A 17,412-nucleotide genomic window follows, 5' to 3' on the forward strand; every position below is an offset into this window, starting at 1 on the left:
TGTTCCCCAGCCCCTTGGTAACCTCGTCCACCCCAATTGGTGCCCCCCCATCCAGCTTTTAAAAAATAAATTGAGTATCCAATTCTTTTTTTTTTCCCAAATGAAAGGGCAATTTAGCATGGTCAATTCACCTAGCCTGCACATCCTTTTGGGTTGTGGGGATAAGACCCACGCAGACACGGGGAGATTATGCAAACTCCATGGGACAGTGACCCGGGGCCGGGATCAAACCTGGGTCATCAGCACCGTGAGGTAGCAGGGCTAACCACTGCGTCACCATGCTGCCTGCTTGCCATCAAGCTTGGCCATAGTCTTAACATGTCTATCTTCGCTCTGACTTCAATTGCCTTATACAGGAGCATTTTTCATATGCGAGCCTCAAAGGAATTAACACCAGTTAGTTGGGTGCAGCTTCATGGCAAATCTTAGATCACTCAGACATTAAACTATTAGCATTTCTAAATTACCTTTATTGGAGGCAGAATTTGTCCCCACAACTTGTGGCACATAGGATTGTAAATCAGTTGTTACACCCAAACTCCACACCAAACAAAATATAATTTCCAGGCTGTGGCCATCTATGACCAGCCTTTACTGCCTATTCCTAGTGGCCCAGAGAATGTGCAAATTTCAGGTTGATGCAGCAACTTAACGGTTTGCTTCGGAAGGAAGTAATGACAAACATCAGGGTTGTTTCTCTGCTATTGGGTGAACCAGTTGGGATTTTACAATTTGACAGCTGTATGGTCATGTTTACTAATACCAGTATTATTAAAAAAAACCTGAATTCATGTTCTTATGGTGGAACGTGTACTCTCTCATTGGTTGGATTATTAATGCAGGCACCTGGGTTACCAATCCACTAAAATATTCACTATACTTTCACACCCCATTGCAGCAACTAATTTGTATAAATTGCTGGAATTTAAGACTATAGAGCATAATCCTGGAGGTTATAGTGGTTGGTCATAGTGGTCTTCACATTTCGCCCAAGGTGTTTTTTCTGCCTGCCACTGAACATGCCTAAAATATTGAAAATTATAAAGTGAAAATAAAACTCAGCTGTCAAGGATAAAATCAGTTTTGTTCCATATATGAATGGGGATTTCTACAAGAATGTCCACAGAATGTGGGTGTTAGACGTTTTAGTTGCTGTGAAATGAAGAGTCTAAAGTTCTTGTTCCTTTTCACCAAACACCATTTATTTCCCTTCCACAGCCTCTGCACAAAACTCTTAACACATCACCTGACAGAGGCCACCTGAAGCCCCTTTACATATCAGTGTCAATTAATGGATACTTAACATAAATGAGACAACTAATTGCAATGTCTCTTAACCCATTACTTAACAGTGGGTTGTAAACATTGTTATTTTTCACTCATACCTGCATAGATGGTGGGCTGCTTCTTCTGCTACTTCAGGGGATATCAACTACAGATCAGGTAAGACGTTTTTGCTAATTCACAGTGTGACAGCCCACATAAGGTATTTTTCACAACATTCCACAATGAGATTTGATCTCTGGGGTGGTGTCCAGAATAGCGCTATAGCTTGATGAAATGTCTGGGAATAATAGTGATAACCGGTGAATTGGTTCCCACAACATTGCCCTGAAAAGGGGGTGGTAAAATTCTGGGATCTGTCTCTTGCTGAAGTATGAACCAAACTACAGTCATCGTATAGCTTCTGAAAATACTTGCAGACTGGTTTCTCAACTGGACTGCTCGAACTGGGTTTCTATTCAGTTTGTGCAACTGAACAAACTACTCGCTTGTTAGTTTAATGGGCACCAGTCTTCTCGTGTTAGGGCACCATGTCAAACTGGGATACAAGCCAGTGGGTGAGGCTAGGCAGAGAAGGTTTGGCATAAGGGCAGAGGCATCACAGCTAAACGTGGTCTCAACTTCACTCAAGTGTCCACTTTAGCTAGCACTGCAGCTGACCAGGTGTCTCTTCTGTGGCTATGATTGGGCAGCAACTGAATCTTCAGCGGTTCTCATCAGTGAAGCTCAGTGCCACACGAGTAGCCCATTCATTCACTTAGCCCATCAGTTGTAGCTCTAATCATTGGGAGAGCAAGTAGTGGACATTGCAATATCACTAATCTCTGATGAGCTGATCGTAAGGTGCTGTGCAGTGGATGGGATTTAATCTTCCCATGGAAAATGCAGACCAAGAGCAATCTTGTTTGGAGCTTGTAGCTGATCACAGATCAGCATCAAGAGTAGCTATTGAAAAACCTCATGTGGACACTGCATCCTCCTATCTGGAGGTAACAGGGGAGAGATAGAAATCAATTAAACATCACTCAAAAACCATCTAATATTAGTGTTTTATTTGATAATTCATGTATTACAGGATTATGATTTTCTAATATGGTCTAACAATCTCATGTCGCTGTAATAAAATCTACACACAACACAGATGAACAAAGGTCTAGCCAGTCTACAGAAACATTTCTAGATACACTAAAACACTAAACTACATGTTGGTAAAATCCTCTAGCAAGGGTTGGATCAGGAAAGCTGTAAATGGGTTAACCAGAATAGTTCAGGGTCAATAACAAGCCTCATTTGTAAAGTAGATTTTAAAACCAAAAGGTCAAAAGGCAGAAATTTCTGCCCAATGCCTTGTACCAATTGTGCAGGGGAAACATTTACAAGGGTCGACCCACCCAGGTCCAATTCGTCAAGTTGAGTGACCATTTGTTCACAATTCACTTGACCACAGCTTCAGATGTAGGGATTACAAATAGTCTAATTAAATGAGGATAATCCCAAACATTCAAATGGGATCTACATTAATAACTCTGAACTGTTCCATTCAAGTTTCCCAGTTACTGTGCCGCCTGCCCAGCTAATCGCGGATCAATTATCCTTGCTGTCAGCCATCGCTGTGATAATTTATCACATTAAACCCTTACCCATTCTAATTTTAAAAAAAATCCCTTTTACTGTAGAAATATTCTACAAAGCTGCCTAATTGAGGAGATTGAGGCTAATGTTGAAATCACACCTGCTCTGTAATACTCAATTAGGGATCACACTGACACAGGATTACTGGCGCAAGAGTTCACACACCTTGCAGAATTACAGGCTGCGCACACTGTGCCAAGATTCAGCGATCATTCACTCCAATAAACCGGACAACACTGCAAGTGTTCCTTCAGCTGTGCACAGTCAACGATTCACTCATGCCTATATAACGAGAGTTCCACACCGCAGAACTCCAATAACTGACCATATCTTAAGAAACATTCTCTATATATTGAGCATAGCTTTGTGGATCCTAATGGGTGCCAATGTCTTGCTTCAGGCCTTTTCTGAATATAAATGTTATGCTAGTTTGACCCATCAAAGAGGCACTATGATACTGTTTGATGTTCAGGCCAAGAAAACACTTGATGGACAAAGCCGAGGTGTCTGGTTTCTTCGGAGTAGAAACATTTAAGCAAATAGCCCAAAGCCACCTGGCTGTACTGAAGTCACTCCAGGTAAGACAGGCTAGGTCAATTTGGGGATTTAACGGAAAAACACAATCACAAGAGAAGGTCTCAACCAAGCGAATAATCCCCTGAATGACTGGAGAATGTGTGGCATCAACAGCAAGATCCCACAGCCGCAAAAACGTATAAATCACCTGAATATTTACCCCTCATCATATTACTCTGAACACTGCGTAGATGTGGCTGGTCTTTGAGCATAGGCACTCCAAAGACCCATACAGGACAAAGTTCAGGTCACAGTTTAGGGCTGAAAAGTGTGTGGTGTGTGTGTGTGTGACAGGGGTGGGGAAAGAGAGACAATGATGGTCTTATCCACTAGTCAAATTAATGGACTGTACTGGTGAATTAGCTGAGGCACCATTCACTTCTCTCAGATTCCTGCTCCTATTGTGCGCCACAAAGGCAGTTAGTATGCACCAAAACATCAATGATGCTCTCCAGCTGCCACTATCAATTAAAAAAATTTTTTTTTTGGAGGGTACGTAGCTATCATTTGTTGACTCAGATTTATTTTGAACTGGACAGCAAGGTAGAAGGGGCTGTCATACAACTTGTACTTAAAAGGACAACCTTTTGAAGTTGGGTTCACAGCTTAGCACTTTTTAGGGAACGGGAGTAAAACATAGTCACTAGAGCAATTACGGGGGGGGGGGAAAGAAGGGTGAAACTAAAGTAAACAATGATAGTGCTGGACTATCAGATGTTAGAATCCAATTAAAAGAAATCCCAATTTAATTCATTCAACAGCCCTTCTGGATCAAAATTGGAAGCATTTAACACCCCTCTGCTCCAAAAATACAAGCTTAAAATATTCAGTTTATTGCTACTAAAGTTGGTGCAATATTTCCTTGATGACTAGATCCTATACCTCCTACAAGTCAGTTTTTCGGAATAACTACTCGCACTGCGAGACCTGTTTAACCTAGAAGTGCTGGAGATGCAACATTATTAAAATGGCCCTTTTAAGAGCTAGTCTGGGACCCAGGGTCATTACGGAGATAAATGTTTTGTGGGTGTCCAGCTCTTGATTGAACTTGAAGTTCAGGTTAAAATGAGACTTGACAATTCCACTTCTCACAAGCAAAAATGTAAACATCCACCCTGTGAACAATGAAGCTGTCACTTGCACAGAATAAAACTGGAATCTCAAAAGGCGAGTTCCAGAAGCTGTGTAAAAAAAAAAAAATGTGCCAGTTTCTTCTAGTGCATGAAGCAATAGATAGTTTGGCCACTGGACAGGCATTCCATTTCCAATTCCTGCAGTTTGGCCACTGGCGAGAGATCCCACTTCCAATTCCTACAGTACAAGTAAACTCACTTTGCACAGAACTATATTCTTCCCCCCACTCCCAACGCAGGTTTGTGAAGAGCTCTTGCTAATTGTATCCATGCCAGATTTAGACCTGAAATACAGGTAAACCTACCGGATACACCTTCGATTTTTGTATTCAGGCATCACCAAGGAAAATGGGATTACTCAAGTAAAGGTTTTATTGCAGAAGCTCTCGTTCTCCCATACATACAATACTATAGGCATAGCTGAACCGTTCATCCCACTTCTAACCCTGATTCTCAATACTTTAGGCAACAATTTCAAATGCAACCATAGCGTGTCCACCAAATCTTCACTCAGGAGCCTGACAAGGAAATCAATGCTGTTTCTCCCCACCCCCCCTACACAAATCAATAGCATTAATGGACATCTGAAAAACGAAGGCGGCCAATGAACTCACCAGAGTCAGGGCACAAGATTTTGAGAAGGAAAAGAATCAGGTCGATTTATCCTTTCCCTAAAGTAAAACATCTTGTATGACAAGACAGCTAGAATCTACAGTCAATCCATAGAATTTAAAGAAATTCTTCTTTCTATCTGAGACTGCCGTCAGTAATAATACAACTATTTCAATAGAAATATACAGACATGTTATGAGTTACTATCAGAAAATGCTCGCTCTCTGCAAGATCTGATAGAAAAATGAAGTAATTATTTTCAATCTACAGATTTAGAAGTTAATCATAGAAGGGTGCACGCAACTAGAATGAGTTTATCTGGAGTGTGGAGTACAAAATCCCGTACCCTAACCATGGTGCCCCACTACTAGAGAACACATCTACCCCCAAATCTGCAGCATCCCTTTACTTGTATATGGAGGCAAAACCAAACATACACACAAGTTTATGCTAAAGCAGTCAAAATGTGTATGGCACCCGCCATTCCAAGAGCAGCAGCAGCACCAGTGGTGAAGTTGCTCGACCTACTGCCACTGCAGTTTCAAACTCAACCGCATTCAAAATGACAGTGGGTACGCCGAACTGAGAAATAAAACCACTGGAAACAGAAAGACAAAAGATGCAGGGCTGTCCGTCAGTCCCTGTTCAATACAACTGTCAGTAGGCAAGCAATTAATAATTTGGGTTGGGTGCAGTGAAGAGCTGGCCGCTGCACCTTGCTCTTGGCACTGTTGAGCAACAGATTTGCGGCTGTGCAAGTTTTCAGTCGCTCTGTGCACAGCGCTAGTTCAACCAGGTTCGTGCTTCTGGATTTGAGGAGATCTCGCAAAATTGTCAAAATTAAAGAAGGCGGACAAAAGCAAATCAGGCAGGTGCCAAGAAAAAAAAAAACCCTCAAATTTCAAACACCTGCTCCTTTCGCCCAGCTACACAGTTCATACCAGCCCCGCACACACCTCTCTTCACAAGATGAACCTGGAAGCTTCTCAGTCATTGCAGGTTTCAAAGGAGTTGGGAAGAGCATTTTCCATTCAGTCCATTGAAGGAACTTGCCTTATATAAAACAAAATCCTTTAAATGAAAAATGTCTTAAGTATCAAAAACATTAAGAATATTTATTACATTTACACCCGGCAATTGCCATTTATCGAAACTTTCATTTAACAGCTTCCATTTACCTAAACTCCCCAAGTGATCAGTTTATTTAGGCTGGGGGGGGCAGTAGTTAGCATAACAGTGGAGAAAGGAAGAGACAATGCCACACCAGGAAGTCTTCCGGCAGCAATCTTCCCCCAATGCACTGGATATATTAGTATCTACCTGCAGCACTCCTGACAACAAACTGGAGAAGAAATCTATTAACTAAAGACTGTAAATCGCAGGACCAAAACAGCATTTATTTTCCCACCCCCATTTTCGTTATATAAAACTTTACAAGTCTGGTATCAAAGAATTTGCATGTTGTCGCTTCCATGGCAAAAACAATATATGCACTTGCGCGCGCGCACACACACACCCTCAGGCTTAGCTAAGTCCATGGACAATGAATCTGGACAATTCATAGAGATTGGGTTTTTTGGAGGGGGAACTGAATCTGCATTTGGTTTTTTTTTCCTCTCAAAAGTGTCAGTTCAAAAGGTCAGAGGCAGTGTCATGAACTCTTAGCTCCCATAGTGCATTGTGTTGGTGCTTATGGACATTGGAGAAGCCATGGAGATGGCAGCACCGCCCATGGTGAACTGACTGTTGATTGGGTAGTGGCTGGTACTGGCAATCACTCCACCCTGTCCACCGCTCGAAGATCCTAGCAAAACAGAACAAAGAACATCCATAAACACAAGCGTTTTGCAGGTAAAAATCCTTACATTATAAAAGGACACCCAATCCTTTATAGTGCTGATGCCCTGCCCCAACTTTCAAACCATGTTCCCATTTGGAGAAGCTCCAAGATTCAGACAGCTAGCTGGTTGCTCAGGCAGTAGAGTTGCTGGGCCATCAAGCTAGTTTTTCCACCCTGGGTGGGTGAATGGTTCAGGTAAATCACCCAACTAGACAGGCTATCCCATTCGAACCTATAAATCCAGCATTGAAAGCAACCAGAGAAGAGGTAAACCTAGACATTGCTGCCAGTCAGGGTAGTAGTTGAAGGGGCCAATGATAGCAAATTCCTTTACACTATCCCCTTCTGACAAATGTAAAATCTTAATCCTACACATGGCTACATTTTCAGCTAATGGTATACGTGCCATATGAATTTGATCCCACCCATTCGATACTGAACACGCATAACCTCCTCACCAGCACAAAGCTACATTTAGGAGTTAACAATAACAGATGGCATAAACCTGGATTCTTGCCTGCCCTGTGCTGCCTTGCCCAAGCACTCATTATTAACATGCAGAGTGTTCACAGGCTGGTTACCCACAAGGGTGCATGAAAGGAGAGACGGATGGCCCGGACAGTGAGCCATTCCTCTTCTCAGCACATTCGGATGTCCAAATGAGGTTTGGGATACCCCAAATGGGGTTACCCCAGGAAAATTGGCCATTACCCCTCCCCTAATCCCGGAGGCCCATTGAAGTGCCCAACTCCCTTTCCTTAGTTTTAGATAAAACCCTAACACGTATGATTGAAAAACACAAACTATATGCAATTCAAAAACAGCATTTTTAAAGCAAGTTAGCTACAGGAAATAGCAGCATTTAAAGAACTGCAGAACCATGATAACTGGCCAGTGAAAGAGTATGGGTCAGACGCTCCAGGAATGCTCGTTAAAGTTAACAAAAAGAGTAAATTAATGTTCAAGCTTCGGAACGTTGAATGTGATTATTCAGTTTGTTTTGATCTTGCCTGATTGAGACCAACTTAAGTCTAATTTTAATTTTGGACACTAGGGCTAGCGAGATGATGCATGCAATTAGATACAGATAGATCAAACACGCAGCACTTCCTATCTTCAAATCAGTTCTCGGGTATTTACCTTGTGCAGAGTCGGAGTTTGAGCAAAGTTTGCATAAGCCCAGGAGACCAAAAACAGCCAAGAATAAAGTCTATTTCTAATCTCTTCACTTGTTCCCCCAGGAGCCCTTTCAAAGAGTACTTCTGTTATAGATGTGTGGACATGCAGTAGTGTACTGCACGACTTAATAACCTGAGCACAAGTATTTTACAATATATTTTAGAAAGCTGGGAAATGAAAGTCCTCCTGGATTGTGCTTTGGTGCAGAAATACTGCGTGTGGTCTCAAAGGCAAGATAGCATCTCTCCGATCAAGCTGACAGAATGTGACCCTCTTTTGGGTTAATTTATACTTTGCGCATCTGATTGGGATTAGAGTTTGGGCCAAGCTCTCCCACTGTGAAACGTCTGACGGTAAATAATGAATAAACCTTGGGAGGACCAAGCAAAACTAATGGAATGTCTAATGCAGTCTCCCTGTCTGGGAGAGTCAAATTATAATGTAGATTGCACTGGGATCAGAGAGAGCCATTTCTGATAACAGCATCATAAAAAAAAAACATTTTAAAATCTAATTTTGTTCTGACAATGGCGCAGGAATGCTACTAAAATCCTTGAACACCACAAAAAAAGGCAATGAAACCTTAAGGATATTTTGCCAGTTGATGTTGCATGAACACACACGGTAATGTGCTTATAATAACTTCATTATTTTGCCAGTGGTGTTGGTTGGGGAAAGAACATTTCAGTATCTGTGATGTCAGAAACTATGAAGTTGTATATCCGTCCACTCATATCCAGAGGGTGGATGCAGGAGTCTTCTACTTAAGGTGAAGGAGAGGAACGAGTCTCTGAGGGTCGAGTGTTTGGAACTCTCTCCCACAAAGAGCGGTGGAGGCAGGGCCGTTGAATATTTCCGTAGGCGGAGTCAGATGGATTTTTGACTACCAAGAGAGAGGCAAAGGTCAGCAGGGGTAGGTGGAAATTGAGGCCACAATCAGATCAGCTATGATTAATGAATAGCAGAGTCAGCTCGAGGGGCCAAATGGCCTGATCTTGCTCTTAATTGCAGATCTGTTAGATAATTAAAAAAAAAAAAATCTTGTGTCCCATAAGGTAACTGCATGGTGCAATACAGCAGTGTGCCATGCCAATCAATTCCTGCTCGGTAGGGCAGCACGGTGGCGCAGTGGTTAGCACTGCGGCCTCACGGCGCCGAGGTCCCAGGTTCATTCCCGGCTCTAGGTCACTGTCCGTGTGGAGTTTGCATATTCTCCCCATGTTTGCATGGGTTTCGCCCCCACAACACAAAAATGTGCTGGCTAGGTGGATTGGCCACACTAAATTGCCCCTTAGTTGGAGAAAATGAATTGGGTACTCAAAATTTAAGAAAAAAAAATAAAAAATTCCTGCTCGGTATTGTTAGTTAGGGAAGAAAAAAACCCATTGCAAACAATTCCCAACATTTCAACCAGGGAAGGAAGAGAAGAGGGGGGGGGGGGGGGGGGAGTACACACATTATCTCATGTTATTTGGCGGCTTCAGAAGACAACCTTCCAGCATTTGACTTGTGACTGGTTTCCTCAAGACATCTTTGACGATCGAGTCGGATTTTAAAAGGAAGCCTCCCCGCATCCCAAGCCACGTTTGGCAAGGATGGGTTCGCCCAGTTACTAAAATGGCAAGCAATGCTACACTTCTTTTGATTTTCTGCATGGTTTTATTTCCCCCCCCCCCCCCCCCCCCCCCACGACACTGAGATGAGTTCTCCAAGCCAAAAACAAAAGATGTGTGTGCATTAAAGACCCTGTGCTGTCATCTCGTTTTTACGTATTAAATAACCCACCCATAATAGACTTTCACTCAGAGGATCATCTCTTTTGGACATACCCATTGACTGTTTGCCGTCGCTATTGGAAGATCAAAGTCTTTCAATAATGACGCATGTACCCAACCCGAGCTATGGGAAGACACAGGGCCTTTAACCAACACTGCAAAGTTACCAGCATGCTATGAACCTTGCTGACAGAAATCAGACTCCAGGCACCCGTAGCAGCCTGCTGCCAACGGAATTCCCACAGAGAAGGGAGTCTGGAAGATGATGAGCCATGTGGAGAATAAAACAATCCAATGTCATAAGCAGCTGACCCTACAGCCGAAATTCCAACTCGAGGCCATTCTCCCAACTCCAGGGGATCCAATGTCATACTGAAAAAGAGTTACAAATGGCAAAAAGACAACTGTGCTGATTTTCCTGGCACACCTTAAAAACAGACGTTTCACCAGAATTTACCAAACATAGTAGACCCTTTGAATGGGAGGAGTTAGCACCTTGTTACTTTAAAAAAAAAAAGTATCAACCAATTCAGGTAAAATATGTTATAGCACCTGTAGTGACAAGGATCCCCTGGGAGAGTTGGAACTATAGCTGTAACACAGGAGAACTGGTCTGCATTGCAGGAGAGTGCAAGAGAGACTTGCACAGGGAGATCAATTCAAATTTGAGAAATAGAAAGACAAAGTACAAATGCAGAAAATACATGGAGACCCATCACCCTCCACAAGAAGAGTGTGTTAACTGGTTCGATGAATGAAATGGCAACTTGTCCTGCCCCTTTTTCAGGGACTGACAAAATTGCTGTGTCTGATATATTTAAACATGAAATTAAAAGTGCAATGTCACCACTATAGGCATTAAGTAATGGGGGGGGGCGGGTGGTGTTACCACTGTGGCCCTCAATCAAACACACTCAGGCTTTAATCATTGGTATTGATCAAGACCTCAGATGTGAAGTCTGGCTGAAAAGAGGTACATTTAGGGTTCCATCAAATGGCAGGTCACCCGATATGTGGTTTACTGCACAGATTAGCAGCAAAGTCTAGTCAGGCTGCCAAGACAAGCTTCAAGAAGCAACCATGCATTGGGGCAGAAATGTACAACAGCATTCCTTGTTCTACAGGAAAAGATTGTCAACATGAACACTGGCCTGGAGTCCTTTCTCCCCAGCAGTGTACAGCTGTACAAGCATTTCAGATTGTAGCGGTCTGTTAACACAATTATAGTTAAATCTTTGACTATTAGAGATAGGATAAAGCATACATGGAAAAAGATTACACAGAGACAGAAAGGGAAACATTAAAATTATCTTGGCAGTGTTGCAGGAATTAATTTGGACACCAAAACATGAAGCTCATTGACAAGAATGCATTGCTTGCACCGTGCTCAGATAATGCATTTAACCATTTGTTCAACAGACAGTTCTCCCTGTGCCAAGTGTATCTTTTCAAGCAAACCAGTTAATCCTTCATTGCGTTAAAGGCTCCTGGTGCAGTCTGCCAATCCCAGAAGGAATTGGATTGGCTACAGGTTGCTATGGGTGCCTGGAGCCAAGCAGTTGAGTTTCCATTGGCAAGCATTCGACCAGTCAAGCCTCAGAGGGATTCAGGGCCATGTCTTTACCCTGTATAAATCCTGTGCTCATAATGGATCCCAGTCTTGAGTGAGTGTGATTCACTATCCCAGTGTTGGCTGTGAAGAGAGGAGGAGAGAGAAACCTTCCAGTAAAATACAAAATAGGGAGGGAAAAGCACCATACAAAAGCATAAAGCTCATTCCTCAATAATGCATCACTAAAGTTCAACAATGCTTGGTGCCAGTGCTGGATTCATCAGAATGACCACATCAGTCAGACTAGTTTAACAGATTGTTAACATTAGTTCATCAATTTAGAGTTATATTTAGACCTGGATTTCCATGTACTGAGAGGGACTGAAATCCTTTAAATCTGGTGGAGGTAATTGGAAGAAGAAATTATATTGGGATTGAATCACAGTTTTGAGGTGGTGGGCTTGCTACAGTGGAAAGCAGATCGGTACTACAATATGCCCAGTCCACTGAAATCAATCGAGGAGGATTCAGTTGTAGACTTCAAGAATCACACTTCTGCAAAAGGTTCTGGAATATTTGCAATGCTGCACATTTTAGGAAGTGCAGAAACCACAACCGGATTCTCACTTCTAAATCCACGTAAAGTTGATGATTCTTTCTGGGATATGGTTCGACAAGGGCCAGGTGCCAGTCAGGAATTAATTCAGGTGGTCTCACTTCAGGCAGGCTAGGCAGTAACTGATAGGCAGGTGTGGGCCGAGGGGTGGGGCCACAAGGAAAAGGAAAACATAATCCCAGCAAAAATCATCCGAGCCCCAAATTCCAAATACTCAAGCATGGTTCGGCAGGGATTGCTGGAATGCACTCAGGAAAGAGAAGATAAACTTTCCGATTGTATTTCCAATCCGACTGTATTTCCAATCCCAAGGATGTTCGGGACCAAGTGTAGTGCCCCAATCGTAATTTCAATTGAAATGAGCGAACTCAACTCAAACCAAACTATATTGACCCACAGACAATAATCAAGGCAGCCAATTACTTTCTCTCTTGCTCCCCCCTTTTGAGGACCAATGGAATCACAAATTATGCCTTGACACCCCCCGATTTAAGCAGAGGTCAATTCCACTGACTTCTCTGCACGTGACTGCCAACAGATTATACAAATTTGGCAATATGACATCCCAACTCTTCCCTCAGCATTTCCAAGTTGGAATGCTTCAGCCATTGTGATGAACTGCAACCTAACTTTGGCACACGACTCTGTAGGGTGGGGTAGGAAGGGTGAAAAGCGACACCGTGCTATTTAAAAAAAAATTTTTTTTTTTTTTTTTTTTATAAGAGTACCCAATTCCACCCCCCCCCAAATTAAGGGGCAATTTAGCTTAGCCAATTCACCTACCCTTCACATTTTTGGATTGTGGGGCTGAACTGGAATGGAGAGTAGGTCTTAAGAGGAAAGGTTTGAGGGTGCCAAGTCTTTTCTCATTAGAACGGAGAAGGATGAGGGGCGACTTGATTGAGGTTTATAAGATGATCAGGGGAATAGATAGAGTAGACAGTCAGAGACTTTTTCCCTGGGTGGATCAAACCATTACAAGGGGACATAAATTTAAGGTGAATGGTGGAAGATATTGGGGGGATGTCAGAGGTAGGTTCTTTACCCAGATAGTAGTGGGGGCATGGAATGCACTGCCTGTGGAAGTAGTTGAGATTAGGGACCTTCAAGCAGCTATTGGATAGGTACATAGATTACGGTAAAATTATATAGTGTAGATTAATTTGTTCTTGAGGGCAGCACGGTGGCATTGTGGATAGCACGATTGCTTCACAGTTCCAGGGTCCCAGATTCGATTCCGGCTTGAGTCACTGTCTGTGCGGAGTCTGCACATCCTCCCAGTGTGCGCGTGGGTTTCCTCCGGGTGCTCCGGTTTCCTCCCACAGTCCAAAGATGTGCTGGTTAGGTGGATTGGCCATGATAAATTGCCTTTAGTGTCCAAAATTGCCCTTAGTGTTGGGTGGGGTTACTGGGTTATGGGGATAGGGTGGTGGTGTTGACCTTGGGTAGAGTGCTCTTTCCAAGAGCCGGTGCAGACTCGATGGGCCGAATGGCCTCCTTCTGCACTGTAAATTCTATGATAATCTTTGATTAATGTAAGACAAAGGTTCGGTACAACAAAATTAGAGTTATTATTTTGTGGTTCTCAGTCACACCAACAGCAAGATGTCTGGGAGAGTTTGAAAAAGCTTACTGGCTAAGTATTAGGATGCTGGTGTTACACAGCAATGCTGTCCACTGAAACCAACACTGCCACCTTGTTCACCAGTTCATAACTGAGTCATTAGTTTCGACCGTGTGTTATGGAAATATCTCGTCAGCACCTAGCAGAAGAGATTTAAAACTCTTATGTTCTAAACCCACGCAGTCACGGGGAGAATGTGCAAACTCCACACGGACTGTGACCCAGAGCCGGGATTGGACCCGGGTCCTCAGCACTGTAGGCAGCAGTGCTAACCCACCGTGCCGCTCTTGCTATTTCTTTTTACAAAAATAATCAACTTCTAGGTTACAAGCTTATCATCACAGACAAAAACTGCAATGCTTACAGCAAATACTTATTGTTCCTAAAAACAAATCTTTAAAATATAAATTTAGAGTACCCAATTTTTCCAATTATGGGGCAATTTAGCGTGGCCAATCAACCTAACCTCCACATCTTTGGACTGTGGGAGGAAACCGGAGCACCCGGAGGAAACCCACGTACACAGGGGGAGGATGAGCAGACTCCGCACAGACAGTGACTCAAGCCGGAATCGAACATGGGACCCTGGAACTGTGAAGCAATTGTGTTATCCACAATGCTACCGTGCTGCCCTCAAGAACAAATTAATCTACACTATATCATTCTACCACGATCCATGTACCTGTCCAATAGATGCTTGAAGGTCCCTAATGTTTCTGACTCAACTACTTCCACAGGCAGTGCATTTCATGCCCCCACTACTCTCTGGGTAAAGAACCTACCTCTGACATCCCCCCTATATCGTCCACCATTCACCTTCAATTTATGTCCCGTACCAGCCTCCCCGAGCAGGCGCCGGACTGTGGCGACTAGGGGCTTTTCACAGTAACTTCATTTGAAGTCTACTTGTGACAATAAACGATTTTCATTTAATTTCATTTTTCATTTCACCTACCCCACAGTTTTTTGGGTTGTGGGGTGAGACACATGCAGACACAGGGAGAATGTGCAAACTCCACACAGACAGTGACCTGGGGGATCAAACCAGGATCCTCGGTGCTGTGAGGCTGCAGTGCTAACCACCGCCCCACTGTCCTTCCCTAAAAACAACATTTTTGAATACACACAATACCAGAGTCATTTATTCCTTCATGGACAACTGGACACAGCGTTATCACTAGCATGGAAACATAATATCATAGGTAATAGCAGTCACTAACTAAAACTACAACTGTGCTAAGGTACTAAGGGTTATGCAATTCCTATTATAGCGAGTTTTTTTTAAAAAAAGGGCTGAGGTTACTTATACCCTAAATGCCAACTGAGGTTATACTGACCTTTTAAAAGGAGGAAAGTTAGACTGAACCTATAACCAGTAGTGTTAAAATGTGTGGCAAATAGATTCTGGTCTATCAAAGTGCAATACAAAATATAATATTTGATTCCGCTCACCCAAGCCCCCAGAAATTGGGGCTTATGCCCCAAAATTAGAGTTATTATTTTGTGGTTCTCAGTCACACCAACAGCAAGATGTCTGGGAGAGTTTGGACAAGCTTACTGGCTAAGTATTAGGATGCTGGTGTTACACAGCAATTCGGTTCACTGAAACCTAGGCTGCCACCTTGTTCACCAGTTCATAACTGAGTCATTAGTTTTGACCGTGTGTTATGGAAATATCTCGTCAGCACCTAGCAGAAGAGATTTAAAAACTCCCCAAAGTTAATTTTGAAGGCACATGGATAGAGATCATCGCACAGAACCCAACTCCCAAGAGTGCAGGATAAACTGATAGAGAAAAAAAAAACCTAGGCAATTCAAGCCACCTAGCTACACAAGCATAAGCAACATATAATAAAAACAAGAGCAACTAGAGACTCCTTGATTAAAGAAAGGCCAGCGTGGGTGAAACTAAGTTAACCAGTGGCTGATGAACAATATGGCAGGGAAAGACTTACAGAAACCTGTCATGTCAATTTCCAATGATAAAGAGAATACAACTACCTAAATAGACCGAATATGCGGAGGCTCTTTTCTCTAAAAGGTGTCCAGGTGGAGATCTTCAAAATTATGGGGATACGGTGGGAAGGTTGAGTTGAGGATTATCATTTCAAATCAGCCATGATCTCATTTAATGGCGGAGTAATCACTAATACTAGTAATCCCATTGCAGTAATCTGCACGCACGTTCCAAACTTTTCAGTCAGAGCTGTAGGGGCACCATCTGACTGTTTCTTTTAACAAAAACAGAGCCACACGTGGGGCTGGCTAAATTTGAACTCAAGTCATGGGGTCAGAGGGCAATACACTAACTCAATGAACCATCTGCCCACTTTCCATCTCCATCAGCATGTCAGTCACCAGTTATTTAGCTTCTCTCAGCTGGGTGCAACTTGAACACATTAGTTAAGGAGCGAGAGGAATAAAAGGACGCCGCAAAATTTTGCAATCTAAAATGATGTTGAACTGAAATAAATCAGAGACCATTATCCGGAGCCAAGAATATTTAAAATGAACATTGTTCCAATCAGCAAAAAGTGGTGATCACATTCACACTTTAATGTTGCAGCAACTTTAACAAGTGAGACACTTCTGTTGTCATTAGGCAACACAAGTGCATGAACCTTTTCAAACCTGCCCCTTCCACCAACTTCAGACTAACAAATGTGATTTCTCACCATGCCTAACATTTCGCGCCACGCAAGGCTGTTGCCAGTCTAGGAAGATGGATCAAGACAAGAACCAATAGAACAGGCCACTATTTAAAAGATGTGGGCAGCTTTCCACAATTAGTTAAAATTTGATCTTGAAAGTATAATAATTACAGCTGCCTCAAAACAAATTAAAGATATCCAAAATTGTTCCTTTTCTTCTCCCTTCAAATTGTGTTCTAAAAATAACCCTAGGAAGGGGGAATTAAAAAAAAAATCCAGAGTGCAAGAAGGTGTGCTTGAATGCACATCAACAGGCATTGATATGGAGGAATCTATTGAATAGGAAATCCTTATTTCCAATAATTCCACAGGTTTCGACAGTGTAAAATAGACAAGTCTGGAAAGACCTGACCACCTTACATGTTTAAGCATCACTATGGAGGGCATTTGGAAAGGGCATTTGTACGGTCCTTGTACAGCTTTAATAACTTTGAATATGCACATGATAGAAGCAAATTGTAATGAACACATGAAAGCATCATTCTTCACATATGTTATTAATGCTATGTTCATGCTTTTTCAGTTCACCTTAGATGCTGGAACTAAACGGAAATGGGACAGAAGAAAAGCTGTGCATTATGGCTGGTAGATCTGAAGCCCATAATAACATTAAAAAAAGGCTTCATAAATTTGCATACACCATTTAGTTTGCTTTCACACGTACATCTAAAAGGTTATTAAAGCGTAAAGCCTTTGTGCAACTTTAAAAACACCTCATAGATTTATCTATATCTTGGGCTCTCCCCCTTAAGACCTGGCTGTCATGAAGAGGTACAGGATAATCATTGGGAATTTTTCTGTAGCAAGAACATAGAACATAGAAAATACAGCACAGAACAGGCCCTTCGGCCCACGATGTTGTGCCGAACCTTTGTCCT

The 17,412-nt window shown here is 42.6% G+C and overlaps 1 protein-coding gene across 2 annotated transcripts in view; it reads right to left on the bottom strand.

The window, feature by feature from the left end:
* Window positions 1–2,314: 2,314 nt before the first annotated feature.
* The window catches only part of carm1 (coactivator-associated arginine methyltransferase 1), a 97,743-nt gene continuing 82,645 nt past the window's right edge, over window positions 2,315–17,412 (bottom strand). The window contains exons 15-16 of one of the 2 annotated variants that reach the window (XM_072491088.1): window positions 11,656–11,724; window positions 2,315–7,041 (exon numbers count right to left, since the gene is read on the bottom strand). In XM_072491088.1, the coding sequence (XP_072347189.1) occupies window positions 6,899–7,041; window positions 11,656–11,724 (212 nt within the window). In that variant the 3' untranslated portion in view covers window positions 2,315–6,898. The remainder of the gene's footprint in view (window positions 7,042–11,655; window positions 11,725–17,412) is intronic. The other variant, XM_072491089.1, reaches the window with a different exon arrangement.

Source organism: Scyliorhinus torazame, chromosome 27, assembly GCF_047496885.1.
Source record: "Scyliorhinus torazame isolate Kashiwa2021f chromosome 27, sScyTor2.1, whole genome shotgun sequence".
Classification (NCBI taxonomy): Eukaryota; Metazoa; Chordata; class Chondrichthyes; order Carcharhiniformes; family Scyliorhinidae; genus Scyliorhinus; species Scyliorhinus torazame.